The sequence below is a fragment of the Mus caroli genome, unplaced genomic scaffold (genome assembly GCF_978045245.1).
Source record: "Mus caroli unplaced genomic scaffold, Mus_caroli_1 scaffold_4, whole genome shotgun sequence".
NCBI lineage: Eukaryota > Metazoa > Chordata > Mammalia > Rodentia > Muridae > Mus > Mus caroli.
Genome location: NW_028227259.1, coordinates 20721320 through 20743947, shown reverse-complemented (window position 1 = coordinate 20743947; position 22628 = coordinate 20721320). Strand labels below are relative to the sequence as shown.

Below are 22628 nucleotides of genomic sequence, written 5' to 3'. Positions count from 1 at the left end.
GATCTTACAGCGCAAGCCATTGCTGTTCTATTAAGGAATTTTTCCCCTGTGCCCATATCTTCAAGGCTTTTCCCCACTTTCTCCTCTATAAGTTTCAGTGTCTCTGGTTTTATGTGAAGTTCCTTGATCCACTTAGATTTGACCTTAGTACAAGGAGATAGGAATGGATCAATTCGCATTCTTCTACATGATAACAACCAGTTGTGCCTGCACCATATGTTGAAAATGCTGTCTTTCTTCCACTGGATGGTTTTAGATCCCTTGTCGAAGATCAAGTGACCATAGGTGTGTGGGTTCATTTCTGGGTCTTCAATTCTATTCCATTGGTCTAGTTTTCTGTCAGTATACCAGTACCATGCAGTTTTTATCACAATTGCTCTGTAGTAAAGCTTTAGGTCAGGCATGGTGATTCCACCAGAGGTTCTTTTATCCTTGAGAAGAGTTTTTGCTATCCTAGGTTTTTTGTTATTCCAGATGAATTTGCAGATTGCTCTTTCTAATTCGTTGAAGAATTGAGTTGGAATTTTGATGGGGATTGCATTGAATCTGTAGATTGCTTTTGGCAAGATAGTCATTTTTACAATGTTGATCCTGCCAATCCATGAGCATGGGAGATCTTTCCATCTTCTGAGATCTTCTTTAATTTCTTTCTTTAGAGACTTGAAGTTTTTATCATACAGATCTTTCACTTCCTTAGTTAGAGTCACACCAAGATATTTTATATTATTTGTGACTATTGAGAAGGGTGCTGTTTCCCTAATTTCTAACACTCTTCTCAATGATACCTTGGTCAAGGAAGGAATAAAGAAAGAAATTAAAGACTTTTTAGAGTTTAATGAAAATGAAACCACAACATACCCAAACTTATGGGACACAATGAAAGCATTTCTAAGAGGGAAACTCATAGCTCTGAGTGCCTCCAAAAAGAACTGGAGAGAGCACACACTAGCAGCTTGACAACACATCTAAAAGCTCTAGAAAAAAAGGAAGAAAATTCACCCAAGAGGAGTAGATGGCAGGAAATAATGAAACTCAGGGGTGAAATCAACCAAGTGGAAACAAGAAGAACTATTCAAAGAATTAACCAAACTCGGAGTTGGTTCTTTGAGAAAATCAACAAGATAGATAAACCCTTAGCTAGACTCACTAGAGGGCACAGGGACAACATCCTAATTAACAAAATCAGAAATGAAAAGGGAGACATAACAACAGATCCTGAAGAAATCCAAAACACCATCATATCCTTCTAAAAAAGGCTATACTCAACAAAACTTGAAAACCTGGACGAAATGGACCAATTTCTAGACAGATACCAGGTACCAAAGTTAAATCAGGATCAAGTTAACGATCTAAACAGTCCCATATCCCCTAAAGAAATAGAAGCAGTCATTAATAGTCTCCCAGCCAAAAAAAGCCCAGGACCAGATGCGTTCAGTGCAGAGTTCTACCAGACCTTCAAAGAAGATCTAATTCCAGTTCTGCACAAACTATTCCACAAAATAGAAGTAGAAAGTACTCTACCCAACTCATTCTATGAAGCCACAATTACTCTGATACCTAAACCACAGAAAGATCCAACAAAGATAGAGAACTTCAGACCAATTTCCCTTATGAATATAGATGCAAAAATACTCAATAAAATTTTCGCTAACCGAATCCAAGAACACATTAAAGCAATCATCCATCCTGACCAAGTAGATTTTATTCCAGGGATGCAGGGACGGTTTAATATACTGAAATCCATCAATGTAATCCATTATATAAACAAACTCAAAGACAAAAACCACATGATCATCTCGTTAGATGCGGAAAAAGCATTCAACAAGATCCAACACCCATTCATAATAAAAGTCTTGGAAAGATCAGGAATTCAAGGCCCATACCTAACTATGATAAAAGCAATCTACAGCAAACCAGTAGCCAACATCAAAGTAAATGGTGAGAAGCTTGAAGCAATCCCACTAAAATCAGGGACTAGACAAGGCTGTCCACTCTCTCCATACCTATTCAACATTGTACTTGAAGTCCTAGCCAGAGCAATTCGACAACAAAAGGAGATCAAGGGGATACAATTTGGGAAAGATGAAGTTAAAATATCACTTTTTGCAGATGATACGATAGTATATATAAGTGACCCTAAAAATTCCATCAGAGAATTCCTAAACCTGATAAACAGCTTCAGTGAAGTAGCTGGATATAAAATTAACTCAAGTCAATGGCCTTTCTCTACACAAAGAATGAAGGAGCTAGAGAAAGGACCCAAGGAGTTGAAGGGGTTTGCAGCCCCATAGGAGGAACAACAATATGAACTAGCCAGTACCCCCAGAGCTCCCAGGGACTAAACCACCAACCAAAGAGTACACATGGTGGGACTCATGGCTCCAGCTGCATGTGTAGCAGAGGATGGACAAGTTAGACATCAATGGGAAGAGAGGGCCCTGGTTCTGTGAAGGCTCTATGCCCCAGTGTACGGGACTGTCAGGGCCAGGAAGCGGGAGTGGGTGGGTTGGTAAGCAGGGGGAGAGGGAAGGGATGGGGGTTTTTGGAGGGGGAAACCAGAAAAGGGGATATTTGAAATGTAAATAAAGAAACTATCTAATAAAAATATAATATGAAGTTATACAATATGGCAGATCTACTTTGATCCAACTCCATGTTTCCTTTTCTCTGAGTTGCTGTAGCTGTTTTAATAATGGAAAATGCTAAATTTTCTTTTTCTGTTGTCAATTGATTGAGAGCCGATGATTGTTAAAAATTCTCATAGAAAGATTTTGTCTTAATTTTTCCAACAGATGTGTTTCTTAATATCTACAAGATAAGTTCTGTATGACTGCTCTAGTGTTCATGAATAACTAAAATATTGATTAACCTACAGTTTAATGGAAATTCTAAGCAATTATGTATGAAAATTTACAAATGGTCGAGCTCTCTGATTAGGTTTTCTAAATACGGTTTATTAATATGCAAATAATTTGTTACATATATTAAGCTTTGCTGAATTTAGTTGAAGATAAATCCAAAGGGAATTACTGCCCTGGGATTGTTAAATACTAAGTTACTTTTCTTCCTGTTTATTTATAGACTGACAGAAATGTGACTGTTATCTTTCTCAGTGAGATTATTTGGGAAAAATTTCGTCCAAATACTGGATGCTTTGAGCCATTTGTCTTATATTTCCCTGACTATAGCATAGGTAAGTTTCAATTGTTTGAGCAAATAATCCTTGTTAAGATTTTTATTCAAAATGTTAAGCTACAAAATGTTTAGATTCATCAACTGTTGTTGCCAGTCTCAAATAAAATGCTTCTATTTCTGCATTTAAACCTGTGAAGGGAAATATTCTCATAATTACTAAATGAGCAGCTCTTATATCTTTATTAATACCTTTAACAGCATATACATATATATATATACACACATACACATACATATATATATATACATACATACATAATTAACTGTTTTTTATTTAGAGGAACTCAAAATAGATAAAGACCTTATTTTTAATAGCTTCTCATCCATAAAAACACACACACACACACAAAATAAAAATGGGAGAAGAATAGGAAAGAGGTTTAGATCAAAGGATACAATATTGTAGAGTCTGGGGGTTTTTTGTTTTTGTTTTTTTTTTTTTTAAGATGTAAACATACATACATAGATGCACACACACACACACTGTGATAATATCCACACAAATAAGAATCACACTAGACTGGTAACATACATTGAGGAGAATTGGGGAGAAATCTTTATCATATACGTGAATTAAGTCCCATGGTGACTGTTTCTTGATTCTATACATTTATTTGTCATTGCTGTAACTATTACTCTAACAAATACTAGTTCTCTTGTCTATTTAAGGGGGGTATATTTAATCTTAAATTTTATGGTTTAATAATTTTTCTCTTTGGAAGAACATGGTACTTCACAGTACTTCTATATTGTTTAATAGCCTTGTTGATTATTGAATTTTGAGCTATCACTATACAGAGAAGATCCCTCCAATTTAAAGACTATAACTGTGAAGCATAAGGTGGTGTAGCAGGCTGCGAGGAAACATGCATCCCATGACCTCGGCCTTGTTAACACTGTCCTGCTCTTCTAATGAGCTGTAAGCATTCATTGCTGAGAACAACACATTTTTGCCTGTTTTCACAAGAACAGAAGCCAAGTAACACCTCCTGGTTTAGCTAATTAACTGTTTTTTATTTAGAGGAACTCAAAATAGATAAAGACCTTATTTTTAATAGCTTCTCATCCATAAAAATCACACACACACACAAAAAGGAAAAATGGGAAAAGAATAGGAAAGAGGTTTAGATCAAAGGATACAATATTGTAGAGTTGTAGGGTTTTTTTGTTTTTGTTTTTAAGATGTAAAACATGGTTGAAATTTCAGGACAAAATTAAATCTAGCAATCTTTGTAGTATTGCAGTGTAGAAATAAGATTAGATTTGGTTTAGTTACTATCAGCATAAGGTAAGGCCTGCCTGCTCGGTAACAATTTGAAATTTTCAATGACATAATTTCCTACCTCACTCGCTATATGTTCCACCCATATTCTCTGTTTTCTTTCATTATTATATGCCCCTTAGTTCTGCTTACTAGGAGCCTGTAATAATCTTTTGGTTTTAATGAAATATAAATATGAGAAAGAAAATAGCTTTCATCATATATTCTGTCTAGTGTGTTTTTGTTAGTCTAGATACATAAATGTAGTTTCATCTAAATCAGTGGTTCTCAGCCTTCCTAATGCTATCTATAAGCCTTTAATACACCTCATGTTGTGGTGACCCTCACCATAAAATTCATTGCTTCTTCATAACTGTAATTTTGTCACTGTTATGAATTGTAAGGTGTCCTATGCTTTCTGATGGGCTTAGGCTACCCATGAAAGGATTGTTCAACCTGCACAGGGGTCACAACCCACAGGTTGAGAACCACTGATTTAAGCGGACTTAGTCATTATTGCTCCGTACGCTTGACCTCATTCACAGCTTCCATTTTCCCCGGGGCTGTATTAGTTGTTGTAGGCCATGTGAGCCTGTCCCACTGTCCCACTGTCCCACTGTCCCACTGCAGTTTATTTAAACTAAAAGTCCTCTTGACTTGACTTTTTTGGCGTAGTTTTTTTCAGTCTTTAAATTCATCTTTTGTTTGTTTTTGTTTTGTTTTGTTTTGTTTTGTTTTTCCCTGAAGTTAATCTTGCCCTCCTTTGGAATTTTTCATCCTAGAGCCCTTTTCTCTGTACCGTTGAACATGTAAACATATTTATAATAATAATCTAACCTGTTACTTTTCCATTTTGGTTTGATTTCTGCTAATTCCCCCTCCCCCTCCCCGAGTATTAAGCTCCATCTAACTACCTTTTTTAAAAACTGAATTATAGACATGGTAATTTGAACATTTTTAGGCTATATTTCATATGTTTTGGGAGAAAGGATCTAGAATAGTTTTTATTCCAGGGCTAATTTTCTAAGACCTAGCACCTTTGGAATCTCACTGAGTGCCTCAGATTCATCATGGTTTGTGCATTCTGACTAAAAGTAGCATGAAGAATTAATAAACCCATGTGAGCTGGGTGTTGTCTAACCTTTAGTTCTCAATAATTGTTTGTTTCCACTTCCTTCTGATTCACAGAAATTGTTCTCATTTGGCCGTATGATGTTTTACTCTGTTCATATATAAATGTATATGAACTCAAGACCATTTGGCAGGTTTCTATACCCCTCCCTTTTTCCATCGCTTTAGGATGGCTCTATGTCCTTGAATACACTGCCTACAAGTCCAGCTGTCTTAACTTGACACCATCAGTACTCTCCTCAGCTCAGACAAACTACTGAGCTCCTTCAGGCTCACCCGATTGAGCCAGATATAGTGGTGCACAGTTCTGATCCCAACACTGTGGAGGCAGACACAGATAATCTCTGAATTCAAGGCCACTCCGGTCTATATAGAGAGTTTTAAGACAGCCAACGCTACACAAAGAGACCCTACGGTGGGGAAGGAAGGGAGGGAGGGGGAAGGAGAGAGGAGAGGAAGGAAGGAACGCAAACTGGGTTGGTAGAACTCACCTGTTTTATTATTCCAGGACTAATTTTAGCTTTTTCTGGTACCACAGCCTTTTATTGCTTTTTGTTTGATGTTTGAGTATATTCATTTACAGTTAATTATTCATTACAGAAAAGTTCTGTCTATGTTAGGGTGGCTTTTTCTGTGATAGGTCATGCCTTAAAAGCAAAATTATAGAACACTCAGGCCAATCAAAATGTTTTTCTCTTTGTGTGCTATGTAGTAGTTCAGCATTTGTTAGGCATGATTTTTTTTTCATAACTTTGAGTAATCCCAGGCTATTAGATCAGACATGCCTTGGGTGCTTTAGACCTTGCTTATTGTGTATGTAGTCTGTACTCAAGCAACTGCTTGTTTTAATAGCAATTCACTGAGAAGTTTGATTCTTGGAGTGTTCCTCATGGCTGAAATGGGCCAGTGGCAATATCTGGATTATTTCTACTGAGAACACTTTTTGATAACAAATACTGTAGGTTTTGTTTTGTTTTGTTTTTAATTCATCCAGCAATCTGTTCTTGAGTTGTTTGGCCCAGTTTGACAATCACATGTCAGTTCTATTGGAACCATCTTCCAGGACTTGGTGTAGAACTCACAGGTTAAAGACTCTGCCTCACAGAGCTGCTTCTCCTGCAGATGCCAGCTCCATTACAGACCTGCCTTCTAAAAGCTGACTGTCCACTAGGGTTCCTGTGATTCTCCCCTCAGGTCTCTTGGTTTGCCTGTAGGGCTCACAGAACTCAAAGCGTTTCCTTTCTTACTACTGTACTGACTACCATCAGATTGTGAAAGACTGAGAAAAAGCCAGACATGAACAGTTGTATGAGAAATGCAAAATTGAGGTTCAAGGAGGTGCCAAGCCTAGAAGCTGACCTTGTGGCCATGGTGGGGTGTCTGTCCACCCAGCGCATGGGTACACTGGCAGTCTGTACTGCTTGCACTTCATCACGTAGGGGTGTGCATGGAGCCCCATCTAAATAGGTCCAGTTATAACTAAGTCTTTGCCTGGGGGGATGAACTTGGCCTTCAACCTAAAGGCTAGGAAGTAGGGACCCTAGCAACTGCTGTCACTTGTAAGCTAGTAGAGGCCCAGTCAGGTCACCTCATTAGTGTAAGCCCCAGTATGTTTAGGAGGGACTTAGTGGGAGATGCTTAACCCATCATTTATGAAGTTTTGTGCTAGGAAGAAAACGAAATACAAATTATTCTATCACATAATTACTCTTTTCTAACTGATAACCACTTTATTTTTCTTAACTATTGTTGGACCTAAATATTTGTTTTTTAAAAACATTTATAAGATTCTGGAGCATAATGATTGTGGTTCTGTGTTGATCATTTAAGTTGGTTTTGTGTCCTGTGAACAGGAAACCTTCAAAAGATCCTGTCCCATGATCATCCTCCAGAGTATTCAGCGGATTTTTACGCTGCCTACATTAACATTCTCCTTGGAGTTTTCTACACTGTCTGTCGAGATCTGAAAGAACTCAGACACCTGGTGGGTGAACATTTTGTGTGTGCATATCTGTTAGAAAATTTTGAGACAAGCTTCTAGCTGAGAATATGTGTCAGAAATTTGGAGAAGGCACTTTGAGGCTAATGAATTGCTGTTTGTGTGTTAGCACCTGCTGAGATCTGATAAGAAAATTGTATACTCATTGTTAGTTATACCTTTCCGTTATTATGAATGTGTCTTAGAGTTGTGAAAGGAAGGAGGCAAGGATGACTGGTTCCCTTTAGAAAGCTTCAGTGAAGGCACTGAGGGAGGTGACTCACTGAGGGTGGAGACAGGTGATGCCAAGGCCTGCTGGCAGTCAGTCTAGCATCGAAAGGCCCTGTCTCAACAAACACAAACTTCAGTTAATATTTAATACTTCATCTCTGTGGTTGAAAATTCCTAGAAGGACCCTGTGTCAGTAGGTACTAATTGGCTAATGGAAGTTTCTATGGAGAGTAAGGAATGTTGCAGGTCCAGAACGTAATTACAACCCGCCTTAGGCTAAAGCCCATTGCATGTCCATTCCTTCACCCCCATGCCCACCCCAGCTGTCTCAGGCCTAACATCCTGACTGTAGGTAAAAACCTTTTTGGAATAAACTAACAAAAGGTCAAATTTGCTTCCAGCTAGTTGAGATTTGCCAACTATGCCATAACCACCACTTAATGTTTCTACCAAAGTGCTCTAAAGGCGCAGCCTTATGAGTTTGTTTTTCTTAGAAACTAGCAACACTGCTTCAGGTCCTAGTGAGTTTGAGTTTCTACTTCACTGTAGTAAATCTGTGGTGGTGTGAGTGAGAATGGCCTCCATAGGCTCACATGTTTGAATATTTAGTCTGCAATTGGTGGAACTATCTGGGAAAGGCTTAGGAGGTGTGGTCTTATTGGAAGAGGTGTGTCACTAGGGGTGGGCTTTGAGGTTCTAAAAAGTCCACATCATTTTGAGTTAGCTCACTCTGTCTCCTCCTCTCAGCTGCTGCTTCAGTGCCATGCCCACCAAGCCTGCTGCCATGCTCCCCACCATGGTGATCATGAACTAACCCTCTGCAGATATGAGCCCCAAGTTAAATACTTTCTTCTATAAGTTGCTTTGATTATGGTGCTTTGTCCCATTAACAGAAAATTAACTAAGACAAAAATTCTAATACAAAGTAGGATAGATTTGCTGATATTGGAGAAAGAAATGTAGGAGAAATGGGCATGATGCTGGAGAGCAGTACGTTTTGTCTGGGCTAATGGCTTTGTTGACGTGATGCCTTAGTAATTATGTTCTCTGCCTAGGTCTGAAAATCTAAAATTAAGGCAAAAAGTTGGCTGAGGCAAATAGCTCTCTATTATTCTTTTCTCTCTGAAGTTAATTTTAGTACTTAATAATGTCCCCTGAATTTGAATTTGCACAGCAATAACATTATGTCTGTCTCTTCTCCAGGCTCTACTACTAAATCATTTCATCATAAATACTTACGATCAAATTAATGTTAACAAGTTCTATCTCTGTATGTAAACATACACATTTTATCAATTCGCTAAAATTACATTTCAGTAGGATGGTACCAAGGAAAATTAGTAAGTAGTCATGATTAGTTAATCCATCTCATACTTGTTAATGCATAGAATTTCTAGAGACATTGTTAAAACATGATTCTTGGGTATTAAATGTTCCAGTTGACTTGGCATGCCTGGGATAGTGCCAAGAACTCGTATGTGCAGCGCCCAGCGAGAACTCTTTAAGTCATCGTTAATTAGGTAGTGCTTAAATTATGATGGTGTTCACATGCTGGAAGATAGTTAATGGTCTGGCCCTGATCTTTTTATTAAATATCATTATGACTAAGAGTACAAATTATGCCTTGCTATTTTATTTGAGCCTAATGTATGAGATAGGATTTAGTCAATAGCATGTTTGCTGGTGTACTACCATTATTGATATTGTTTTATAAAATGACACTTTACTTAAAATTAAATTTAAATAAAATTGTATAATTTGTAATAAATTTTATGAAAAGGTTTCTAATTATAATTGTTTCCTGCTTTTTGTCTCTCTGTTTTTAAATTCATAGGCAGTGCTTAATTTCCCCAAATATTGTGAACCTGTAGTTAAAGGAGAAGGTAACTAACTATAATTATTAATATTTCATGTGAGAACATTTATACAAGATTTAAATTATTGAAATTCTCTCCTGGGAGTAGCAGGTGAACGTGATACTCGCAAACTGTGGAGAAATATTGAACCTCACCTGAAGAAGGCAATGCAGACTGTGTATCTCCGGGAGATCTCAAGGTAACTGTGTTTACCTATTAAATATTGCTCATCCAGAGTGCTAGGACTAGAAATGCTACAGGCAGAGGTGATTAAGCTCCCTTATCCAAAATCTAAACTCCAGAATACTTCAAATTTCTAAACTACTTAAACTTCATATCTAAACTACTTAAATTTCATATAAAACCAATGTATGCATGTTTTCCTTTCCTTCTTCATGTATGATAGAAAAAGCATATATAATAAGGTACCCATGGAGATAGGAAACAATGAGTAGTTATAAACCTCCAACACCAGAGTAAAGCAAACATCTGGGAAATAAAAGAAGATGCATTTCTGCACCAGAAGTGTTGATAGTCCAGATTCTCCAGAGTGGTCAGTTCAGAGACTCTACTTGTCTGCTGCATTCTAATGAGTTACCATACCCTCTTGCCACATCTAGTAGCTGTTGTCATCAGATTGTGGTTTCTCACTGCATCTCTCAGTCAGCACTCAAGGCTAGTCTCTTCTCTAGGACCTATTCTTCCTCCTGGACTACTTGAATAGTCCCTAGAAGTTCCAGTCTCAGTATCTGACTCGGTCACATCTGCTACTTTTTCTCACATAAAGCAACATAATTACTTTCAACATCTTTGAAAGAAATATTAAGTCTACTATTAAGACTTGGAAACTTGGGGCTGGTGAGATGGCTCAGTGGGTAAGAGCACCCGACTGCTCTTCCAAAGGTCCAGGGTTCAAATCTCAGCAACCACATGGTGGCTAACAACCATTTGTAACGAGATCTGGCGCCCTCTCCTGGAGTGTCTGAAGACAGCTACAGTGTACTTACATATAATAAATAAATAAATCTTTAAAAAAAAAAAAAGACTTGGAAACTTAAAAAGAAAAGAAAAACATCTTTAGTGTTCTAAGCAAAAAGTCACTTACAAAAGAAAGTTAATAAAACTTGTGAATTGATCAGGATTTTTGAGAAACTCAGAGAAGTGAAGCCAAAATATTTGTATTTTCAACCTGTCACTCAAGTATTAAAGCTATAGAAACAGAATGAAACAGGGGACACTTCATAAAGCCCCTCTGAGAGATCTGCTGGGGATAGTCTGGACACACCGGAGACAGCAGCAAAGCCCACCTAAAAGATGGATAGCAAACATTGAATTTAATTTTATCTAAATGAAAATAAAGGCAAACAGTATAGAGCAGTATATGAGTATAGATTGCTTAATAAGCAGTCATATATGATACATGATATGATACCATCTTTTTAAAAAAAAAAAATGGCAAGAGAGCCAGGTTTGGTGGCACACACTTTGAATCTCAGCACTCAGCAGTAAACTTTTGAAAAATACAGATTCATATATATTAATTCTGTTTTGTGTATTCTTGGAGGACTTAATCTTTAGGTCTCAATATTCTGATTGATTATACACACTTCAGTTGATTGTTCCATAGATTAATGTACAGTTGTATCCAGTATGATGATTTGAGCTGTTGGAAGCTTACAGAGTGGCTGCTATATATTTATTGTAATTTTGATAGTTTTACACCTATGATCAGAGTAAAAGGATTATTAAAACATTAACATTTGAGTATTTTGTCAGACTGTTACTACATATCAAATGACTTTGTACATGTACAAACATAGTCATGTGTGTGTATTACTTTTCTATTTTCTAATGGAAGTGGTAGGTTCTGTGGGGCTCTTTATTACTGTATATTGATTGCTTGTGTCCTTCATTCTGTTTGTGCTCTTCTGTTTTGTTTTAGTTCCCAGTGGGAAAAGTTACAGAAAGATAACACAGACCCAGGACAACTGAAAGGTATCAAAGAGACCCTGTGGGGATTCCAGGCCCCTGCTCAGACTGCTGCCAGACTGCTCATGGACGGACTGTTAGACAGTCTTCAGTAGCAAATGCCAAGTTACAACACTTTCTTAGTAATTTCTCTTCAACTAAATACCAATTTTTTATTTTTTTAAGTATTAGATTCTATTATATGAAAAATCTGTTATTTCTTTTGGTGTTGTCACCTAAATAATCCAATTATATGATACAGCTTTAACTTAGCACATGGAATATTTCATGAGTTTTATGATATATAGTCCAACTTTATAATAACTCAGGTTCTTCAGTGGTTATGTTTTCAAATGCTTTTGTTTTCTTTTAAGAAGGGTATGATGTGCCGGGCAGTGGTGGCTCATGCCTTTAATCCCAGCACTTGGGAGGCAGAGGCAGGTGGGTTTCTGAGTTCGAGGTCAGCTTGATCTACAGAGAGAGTTCCAGGACAGCCAGGGCTATAAAGAGAAACCCTGTCTAGAAAAACAAAAAAACAAAAACAAAAAAAAGTGACGGGGGTATAATGTAGTTTTATTGAGCTTTTTGGTTTCTATTTCTTGTTTTCTTCTCTTGGTTTCTAAGCACTTGAGGTGATTTACAAGTGATTGCTAGTAGTATATTGTAGGAAAGAAAAATAAATGCCTAGAGTTAGAACAATGCTATAATGTAGCTGAACGACTACTGTGCGTCAGACAGAGCTGTTTGTTCATGTTTAAAATGAGAGGACTAGCTAGCTTTAAATTCTTACAGAGGTGTTAAGTGACTTCCCACAGACTGATACACAGGAAGTGTCAGATCCTGTTTTGTGCACATGAAATTAGCATTATGTGCATACTAGATATGGCTTCAGTGGATAGTGTCTGTCAATAGGGGTTATTATTTTTATCTTAAGTAGCTTTTAACATATTACATATTATTACATGGGGTTTGTATGTATGGGGGAGAATTGGAATAGAGGTAAAATCTCCTATTTTGTGGTCATATAAGGTCTTCAGGGAGAGTTTAATGAAGAAAATAATCTTAAAGGAAGAAATATTAGCGTTTAGACTCCAAATTGGGAAGAGACAGTCAAATACAGCATGCAAAGCATGCCATTGATAAGGTTCAGCACGATAGTACCAGTATCCACAGCAGTAGCTGAGCACAGCTGTGGTAGGCAAAGGGGAACCTGGAAAAGGTATAAAACACCTAATGGCACCTGACGAATGCTCTTCTGGTGTTCTGTTATATAGGTCTCTCGGCGTACACCCACATGGAACTTCCATATTACTCCAAGTTTATTCTTATTGCTGCATACCTTGCCTCTTATAACCCAGCGAGAACTGATAAGAGGTTCTTCCTTAAGGTAATAGTAACATCTGTGTTTTTGAAAGTCCTAGAAGTACAGTTGTTCTTGCAGGTTCAGACATACAAGCTTCAAAACTGTTGTATATATACTGAACATGAAAAACAATTTTCTGGTCATTATTCTATAAATAATATACAATTTTAATTATTTTTAGAGCATTTAAATTGTATTGGCTAACCTAACGATGATTCAAAGAACAGAGTGTATTATATAACTGGCATACTTATTTTTTCATAAGGAACTTGAATATCTATGGAGTGTGGTGCTGTTTGAGTGGTATTCACAGAGGACTGAAGTTCCTCTGTGTCTATAGATGTCTAAGGGGCAGAGATTAGACTAGGATGCTAAATACACAGTCTGGACCTGTTAATAGCTCTACAATCACAGTCTGAACTTTGGGAGAAAGTAGGTAGTTTACAGAAGAGAGCAAATAGGGTCCAAGTTGTTAGTCTTAAACATTTCACTCCCTCAAAACATTCTTTTTTTTTTCCTTCTATTTTTATGTATGTGTGCATATATTCTTTATTGTGTGCATATGTGTGTGGACAAATTGAATATGCATATCTATGTACACACATGTGGACGTTGAAGTCATCCTGGGTCCATCAAACCCCAAACTCACAGACTAGTGAATTTTTCTAGCCAACTTGTTCTGGGCATCCCTGTCTCCTCTTTCCAAGGCTGGAATTACAGGCAGGTTGCCAAACCCATCAGCATGTATGTTTATGTAAGTTCTGGGCATCTGAACTCCAGCCATCATGAAACACTGAGCCTGACTCTGCTTTCATCTCTGCACTGGAAGCATTTGTATGGACATAAAACTTAAAGTATTAAGTTTTTATTTGTTTTTTTTTGTTTTTTTTTTGATTTGGGGTTTTGGGGTTTGTTTTTTAGGTCATTTGTTTCTAGTCTTTTGTGGGCAAGGGTAACTAACTCCTGACTTCTGAAAGAGAGAGAGAGAGAGAGAGAGAGAGAGAGAGAGAGAAAATATATACCATATTTTCAACAAATTGTTTATTCTAGTTTAAGCTTCTTTGTCTAAAAAATAATTTTTCTTAATTACAGCATCATGGGAAAATCAAGAAAACTAACTTTCTGAAGAAACATGAGAAGGTATTTATATTTAAATTCTCTTAGCTTTTGAATTTAGAAAAATTTTTGCATTTAAGATCATTAAGGAAATGGATGAATGTGTAATTTTATGTGCATATAAGAACTTTTTCTGTTGATAATGTTACCATGTAATGATATTTTATTAAATACACTGTTTGAAAGCAAATTGAAAGAAGTGGATGCTAGAGATAAAACTGAGTTGACAGAACTTTTAATAACTTTCTTGATGGAAAAGTTCTGTCTGGATTGTTTAGATGAACACGGTGGATTAAACTCAGTTACTTTCTTCCTTTCCACTTTACAATCCCCTTCTCCCCAAATCCATTGGTGAAATAAAAATGACGAACCATAAACACCTAAGCAGGTAAGAGATTTGATTTCAGCTATGTGAAGTTTGGAAGTGAAGAGTACAAAACCTTATACTATGGGTCGTGACTCCCTATGTCTGTAGTAGAAGATTCCTAAACATTCAACACCAAACATTCATTTACAATCAACCCTGCAATGATCTGGAGGTTGACCCATGTTGCATCGCAGAACTCGGCATGACATCATGCAGTGTGAAGCACATATGTTCAGATTTGAGACAATTGTTGGTTACAAATTGCAGTGTTTTACTACACATTGAAAGTTTCCTGCTTCTAAAGAATATAATAGCTTAATTACAGGAAATAACATCTTCAGTATTTTTCTACCATTGTTTCTCAGCATGTAAGTATCAATTTAGTTTATCTTTGGATTATTTCCGTTTAGAATACTTGACTTTTAAAAATTATTGTTTGACCTGCTTGTTTGAGTAAAATGAAATTTAGATTGGGCTTAAGACAGAAATTCAAGCATTCCAGAAAATCCCTTCCAAATGCTTCTGCCATTTTGTCTGATGTGTGTTTGTAAAATGATGGTCTCACCACAATGAGTATAAAACCAAAATACTGATCAACTTAGCAAAACATTGAAACCACTCTACATCTTGCAAAGATTTAATTTTTTATGTAAATGTATATCTCATTAGTATACAAATTAGTTTGTCTTTAATAAATGGTAAGATCTCGACAAAGGGTGCTTTTAAATGAATTTATTTATGATTATTTTAAGCAAATGATTTTTATAACTTTTTAATGTACTTAATCCCAGGACTTTCACTCAGGAGGCAAAGAGGCAGACAGATCCCTGTGAGTTCAAGGCCAATCTGATCTACACAGAGTATTCAGGCCAGCCAGGCCTGCATAGTGGGATTCTGTCTCAAACAAAACAAAACAAAACTTGAGTATAAAGAAAGGAATCACACGTGGGGACATGTATGAGATTTCTCAGAGTAGATGAATATTCATAAGCAGATCAACGGGAGTTTAAACCACAATTCAAAACCAAGTTAATTTTGTCTGAAGAATCTAGAAAAGTTCAGTTAGTAAACTCACTCTGTAGACCAGGCTCGAACCAGACCTCGAACTCAGAAATCCGCCTGCCTCTGCCTCCCGGGTGCTGGGATTATCACTGAGTACTTCTAACGGGTTTACTGAGTCAGGTTAAAACCAGTGAATAGATTTAAAAGGTAGATAGCTGCAGCTGCTCTGTTTCCCTGAGCTGCGGGGCTGACTCCGGGCTGGAGTGGGGAGCTAGGACTGAAGCTCACTGCGGATAAGCTCTTCCCCACTCTTCTGAACCAGTGGTGGGTTGTCAGGACTTTAAGAAGCAAAATTTTATTTCATTGTCTTGCCTTTCATTGTTGCTGGTATAGAAAGGCCTCCGCCTCTCCCTTTCTGAGGTGTGTATGGTCTCACTGCTCTTCATGATGTCTGTTGTTACTGTTACAGTTGTGCTGTAGTTATCTGGGGTTGGGCCTTTCATTATCTTGAATTAGTTTTGCCTCTGAACATTGACATTTCATATGTTGCCGCTTCTCCCCTTTATCTGATTTGTCTTCTTGAGGTACTGCGTGGATAGATTCATTAGACATTTTGTTCTTTTCAAAGCCATTCTTTCGTGTTCTTTATTTACTTTTGCCTCTGTATACTTTATTCCAAGAGTAATTTTTTTCAGCTTTTTCTTTTCTTCAGTTTTGAAAAAATTCAATAATTTCCCCACCTTTTTATAGTTTGAACCAGGATCCAATTCTAGGGTCAACACCAAAGCCTTTAATAATGTTTCCTGCTCTCTTGAACACATACAGTAGGACATTAGAATGTGTGAGCAGTTTTACAAACCCATTACAGAATGACAAAGAGGAAGTGATACAAACAGAAACTCAAATACTAACAGGCAATGTACATTACAACCGCAGTACAACATTGTAGTCTTGGATTGACAGAACGAAGACTGATAATTCTAGCTTTCAAATGACACATAAATCAGTCTATAAAACAAAGTCTGCCTACTCTGTAGTTGACAGTATGTCATCAAATTACATACAAACAAAATGTGTGTATTGGTCAAGCCTAAGGCTAGGTTGTACTGCAGGAAAAGAATCCCAGACTCTGAATGGCTAACCAGATCAGAACTTATATGTTGCTCACAGTGCAACCAAATAAGAGTTGCATGGCTTCTGCCATCCAACAGTGATGCCAGGTGAAACACACTGGCCTGAACTGACAGCAAAGGGAGCACGGAAGAGGGAGAGGACCAGTAGGTTGAAGTCTAGTCTTGGAAGTACTTACATCACTTCTGCTCATATCCCAGTAGCCAGAACTCACCTAAATGGCCTCCATCCATCCGCAAAAAATGGAGACACAAGTCTTCCTATGTGCTCAAGAAGGGAAGACAAACAAATAATGCTGTTGACAAACTCCGGGCAGTGTCCCTGCAGAAGTACATGTGTATGTGTGTACACAAGGAGAGAGGTGCAGGATTGTCGATTGCAGCATATCTATAGTAGTAATGGCTTCCTTAAGAAGTAAATATGGTAGTGATGTAGTCATAAAAATGGAAAAGATTAAGAATAGATTAGGGCCGTGTAGGCTTATATTTTTCAAAACCTACTTTAAATTCTTTTTTTTTTTTTTTTAAGATTTAATTTATTTATGTAAGTACACTGTAGCTGTCTTCAGACACACCAGAAGAGGGCATTGGATTCCATTATAGATGATTGTGAGCCACCATGTGGTTGCTGGGAACTGAACTCAGGACCTCTGGAAGACCAGTCAGTGCTCTTAACCTCTGAGCCATCTCTCCAGCCCAAAACCTACTTTAATAAGTGTATTTAAATGTTTTAACCTCCCTTCTAGCTGGGCAGTGGTGGCCACACCCTTAATCCCAGCACTTGAGAGGCAGAGGCAGGCGGGTTTCAGAGTTCAAGGCCAGCCTGGTCTACAGAGTGAGTTCCAGGACAGCCAGGGCTACACAGAGAAACCCTGTCTCGAAAAAACAAAACAAAAACAAAAACAAAACCTCCCTTCTAGCCCACCACCCACCAGCGGTAGTGAAAAGGCAAAGTTAATAAGGCAAAGGAAGATGTAGACCTGTTTAGAAATACTTCTTTGGGATGAATCCATTCTTTACTGTCAGGATATCAGCAGATCAGTTCACGTTAATTAGCAGCTGTAGTTCAGTCTACTTGCAAATACCATTCACAAACCAGCAACAGTAATTCTATCCAGAGAAACAATAAGGCTCTGCCAATCTGCCCGAGTCCTTGGAAGTGGCAAGACGTCTCCAGACACCACCAGAACAACTTTGGTGTGTTTTTCTCTATGAAGTCATAACAAAAGATGATCAGCAAAGAAGGCCAGGCAAATCAATACCACACAACGTATTCAGCAAAGACCGGCAAAGAGTGGCCAGGCAAGCCAATACTACACAGTGTTGTCCACTGTCTGTTGGGTTACATTTATCCTTTTTCCAAACATTACCTGTTCTCTCAAGTGTCTGCTCTAGCAAAACTTCACATGCCCTTTTTCCAGGCTGCTTCCAGAAAAACACATCTTTTCTCAGCAAAACATCCTCTCATGTGTCTGCTTCAACAAAACCATCATCTCATAAGACAGTTCCCAGAAAAATATCACATGACTCAACTGAGTCTCCAAAGAAACCAGAAGTTTCCACTTCAGTGCTGTAAAATATATAAAATATAGACAAATCTAAGAAAATGTAGTGTTAAAGGGAAAAGGCAATGTGGTATAAAGCTGCATCCAAAATTGTACAACTTACAGGGAACTTAAGGTCGAATGGTGCTCAGGCCTCTGGTACATAAGCAGCACTGTTGTGAGGCAGGAAAGGGTTCAGTGGACTCCAACTGACTAGTGACACACACGGTCTAAGATCTTTTTTCTCTGTATATACTGTACAGTATTTGAGTTTGATAAGTTGGGTAGTGAGTACATTAGTATTTGTTGTATGAAGCCGCCTCTGCTTTTCTCAATGTGTGAAGTATTTGTTAGAAAGAGCATGCAAAATGTAAGAGCAGGAGAATAATCTCTAAACTCTGTAAATAAAGGAAGTAAGCACTGCTCTTATGTACTTTAATTGGGCTTTGGGCTTCTTTCGCTACATTATTCTTTTAAATATGTATTTACTCTTAGGGATATACTTTCGCAATTTATTTTCTACTGTTAATAGGAAGTCCTTATATTTTTAACCTGCTTTTAAAGTTATCTGCTAATAGAATGGAATTCCAGTGCTGTAATTTCTCTAATGACATGTGACTGTACCATATGAATATCTAAAACTATAAACATTTTCTGTCTTTAGAGTCTTTATAAAATTATTTTATGCTAAAAGCTTATATATGAACTATGCAACGTTATTACTGTGCTAAATTAAAATGGTATTTTTAGTTCTCGGTCTTTTCAAAACTATATTGAACTTTTTCCAAGAATTGGTCTGAAGAGGAATGGTGGGAAATAAGTAATGTGTTCTAGTCCAGCAATTAAGAACCCGGTGTGGGAGCTAGAGAGATGCTCAGCTGTGAAGAGCAGCTGGTGCTCCCCATAGTGATCTCGGCCGTGGACCCCATCACCCTCTGCACCCCCCAGCATGCCTCGGGTGCACACCCATACTTTTCAGGCACTCACATACACACACTTTTTTTAAAAGTCTTAGTTTTGGTTATACATTACCTTGAAAAATCATTTGGGAATGTGTGCAACAGGATAACAGTGTCAAGACTGCAAATAGCTGAGTTTTTCATGTTTATTGGTACAAGGGAAATTTAAGGTCATTTATAAAAGATATGGCATTATCTGCACAAGGTAGGCCTGAAGCAGGGAATTGGCAGGGGTGCTTGACTGCCCTTTCTTCAGCGGCTGGCTATGCTCCAACAACCCTGAAATGAAGCTCATTGGGCTAACACAATTATGGACATAAAGGAAGACTAGACAGGAAGAAGAGGGTCTGTAGGAGTGGGGGGAACAGTAAGAGAGTGCAAATGGTGTGTGTGAATGGAATCAACTGCATTATCTAGGTGTAGCAGAATATTATCATGAAACCCATTGTTAGGTATAATTAATGGATGCTAATAAGCATGCCAAAAAGTCTTATGTTCTCTTTTCTCTACAGACAAGCAATCATCTTCTTGGACCAAAGCCCTTTCCACTGGACAGATTATTAGCAATATTGTATAGTATAGTGGACAGCAGAGTGGCTCCAACAGCAAATATCTTCTCCCAGGTAGGCCTCATGCTGGCTTCTTTCCTACCATTCCCAGTCAGTTCTTCAGGTAGTATGGAATTCTACATAGAGATTTTTGCTCAACAAATGTTAATATTTTAACTATACAATGAATATTGTTTTTAGTAAGTACAGTTGGCCCTTTTTAGAGCTAGGTTTGTAATTCATGTATTCAACCAACTATAGTCAGAAAAAAAAAGACAGTGACTTTCTTCTATGCTGAGCATATACAGGCCACTTCTTGTTGTTATTTAATACAAATATGAATCTAATGTAACAACTGTTTATATAGCACTTACATTAAATTATATTTTATAAGTGATGGATGATTTAAAGTATATTGAAGATGCTGTTCATTGTATGTAAACATATGCTGTCTTATATATGCTTGTGCATCTTCACATGTATGGGGTCCTGCGTCCTCAGGAGGGTGCTGAGGGGCAGCTCTATTGACAGTTCCAAACACAGGCTCTTTGGGAGTCATCACAGAATTTATAAATGATAAAAAATCAATTTAATGTTTCTGGTTCATTTTCTTTTTTTTTTCAGTAATTTTAAAAATTATTGCTGATTAAGCAAGTAGCTTGATGATTAAATTGATGAATTAAGATATATAAGCATAATTTAATGGAAGCATCTTTTAAATGTGTTGGAAAATGATCTATAATGTCTTTATTTCTCACAAATTTACTCTAACGGTTGGTGTGCTATTACTGTTATTTGGTCTGTTTTGCAGCAGAATAGCTAAATTCTCAGCATTTCACTAGATGGCAGCAAAAGCTCAGAAGTAGAAAATGAGTATTTTGGTTTGGGGATTTTTTTTGTTTGTTTGGTTTTCAAGACAGGGTTTCTCTGTGTAGCCCTGGCTGTCCTGGAACTCACTTTGTAGACCAGGCTGGCCTCGAACTCAGAAATTCTCTTGCCTCTGCCTCCCAAGTGCTGGGATTAAAGGTGTGCGCTACCACGCCCGACGGGATTTTGTTTTTAAGTAGTTCATTCACCTTTAAAGAATATTCTCTAAGTTTAGTCATGCTAGATTTCTTCAATGTTTCAGAAAGACTTGGTGTGTATTATGAGTAAAAAAGGCAAATTGGTGTAAATGACTTCTCTTAGAATACAGTCAAGTCAGATGCAGTAAGCAGTTTGTATTAGGGATTTTTTTTTTTATGGCTGGTAATGTGTAAGTAGTTAAACTTACATAATAATTATTTCACTATAAATTTGATCTCAGAATAGATGTCAGATTTTACATGTGATAATAGCTTTTAATTCATTAAAGACTTAGAGTACCAAAAATAGATTGTAGTCTCAACATTGTTGACATCGAATCTAGATCATTGTCTTTATAACATAAGACTTTATATGAACATCTATAGAAGGTTAGTGTGTACAGAGTCTGCAGTTAAAGGAAGGTATTCTAGTCAGTTGTTAGGCTGTATAAACAATTAGCAGGTGCTGAAAGTTTTAAGAACTTAATTCAGTTTTAATCTGTGTTAAAAGGTTTTTTCTGTTTTGTTTTGTTTTTTTTTAACTTGCGGTTTCTGAAGTTATGGTCCTTATTTACTCAAGCATAGACTTCATTAGTACCTTCCTGCTTGGTCCTTTTGTTGACATAGGGTTTTGTCATGTGGCCCCTACTGTATTTACCGTGCTTCTGCCTTTCCCTTCTGAGTTCTGGATTCCTACGTTTGTAGCACATGTCCAGCCTTTATTACTGCTAGCAACTTTCTATATACAACATGCATTGTTTTTATTTGTTTCTGCTACTACAGTAACGGAAATGGATATCAGGTGCTACTGTTACCTTTAAACAAACTCAGCTTAGATAGAAGAGAAGAAAAAGACGACTTCCTAGCAGAAAAGAAGCATCGTTAACAGTGTATGTGACTAATTCTTAGATTCCCCCAAATTACCTTTTTGAGAACTAAACAAGGATAAGTTTTTTAAACTTTTCCTTTGGGAGTTTGCAATTTAATTGGGGAAGAGGGAGAGTGAAGGGGAGGATACATAAAAATAGTATTAAAAGGCTGTAAAGGAGCGTGTGAGAGGCTTGAGGCTCGTGAGAGACTCCAAGCAGAAAAGGATTACCTCTGCCTTGTGGGAAAGATGTGGCAGCTAAGGTGAAGGGTGGAGCATGACTGGGAAGCTTGAGCGACTTCTTTTGTTCTTTAGTGTTTCCAATATACTTAAACAGTAACTGTGCGGAAAGGAAAGGCAATGCAATCAGTTGACATTTGGATACAGTTCAGAGAAGGGCAGGGGTGGGGGGAGGACCAAAGTTAGAGGACTAAGCAAGGAAACACTTGTCCCTGGCTGCTGTTCTAGGAGCTTGGGTGGCATTGGATGTGGCTGTGTGGTAATAGTGTCTCTGTAGCCGTCATTGCAACACTTCTGCTAATATTGCTGTTCCAGGTGTCACCCTGCCACACAGCACACCTTGTGCCTTGTATACTGTGCCTCGAGTTACCAGGGCATCTTACTTGTTTAGAAATAGACTCAGCAGTTTTACTCTCTAAGGAAAAATAAAAGTTACATACAGTGAGAGGTTTCTGATGTAGAGATTTACCAAGTTCTGGGTCTTGACTATAATGAACAGTACAACCAGTGTCACCGATCCTTGTGTGTGTATCACTGGTACTAACATAGTTAGGAACAGCTTGGCTCGGAGTGTCTTTATCTGGTAACTTGTGGCAGTGGAAGTTGTTCACCTTTTGTTACCTCTTCTTATTAACATTTAATATTTATAGTGTTTCAGATAGTGAAAGCATATAAATGAATATGCATATATATTTATTTATAAAATATTTTTGGAACTTGGTCATTCTAATTATTAGGACATAAAATATAGGAAAAATCAAGAAGATAAATATACCTAGGCTTAAGGATTTGACCTTTGCTTCTGCC

The 22628-nt window shown here is 37.5% G+C and overlaps 1 protein-coding gene across 1 annotated transcript in view; it reads left to right on the top strand.

Annotated features, from left to right (window-relative positions):
- The window catches only part of LOC147004983 (origin recognition complex subunit 5), a 58927-nt gene that overhangs the window by 13915 nt on the left and 22384 nt on the right, over positions 1-22628 (top strand). Inside the window, exons 5-12 of the mRNA XM_085836505.1 lie at positions 3082-3193; positions 7441-7571; positions 9631-9679; positions 9761-9851; positions 11595-11647; positions 12895-13007; positions 14076-14123; positions 19614-19724. Of these exons, the coding sequence (XP_085692631.1) occupies positions 3082-3193; positions 7441-7571; positions 9631-9679; positions 9761-9851; positions 11595-11647; positions 12895-13007; positions 14076-14123; positions 19614-19724 (708 nt within the window). The remainder of the gene's footprint in view (positions 1-3081; positions 3194-7440; positions 7572-9630; positions 9680-9760; positions 9852-11594; positions 11648-12894; positions 13008-14075; positions 14124-19613; positions 19725-22628) is intronic.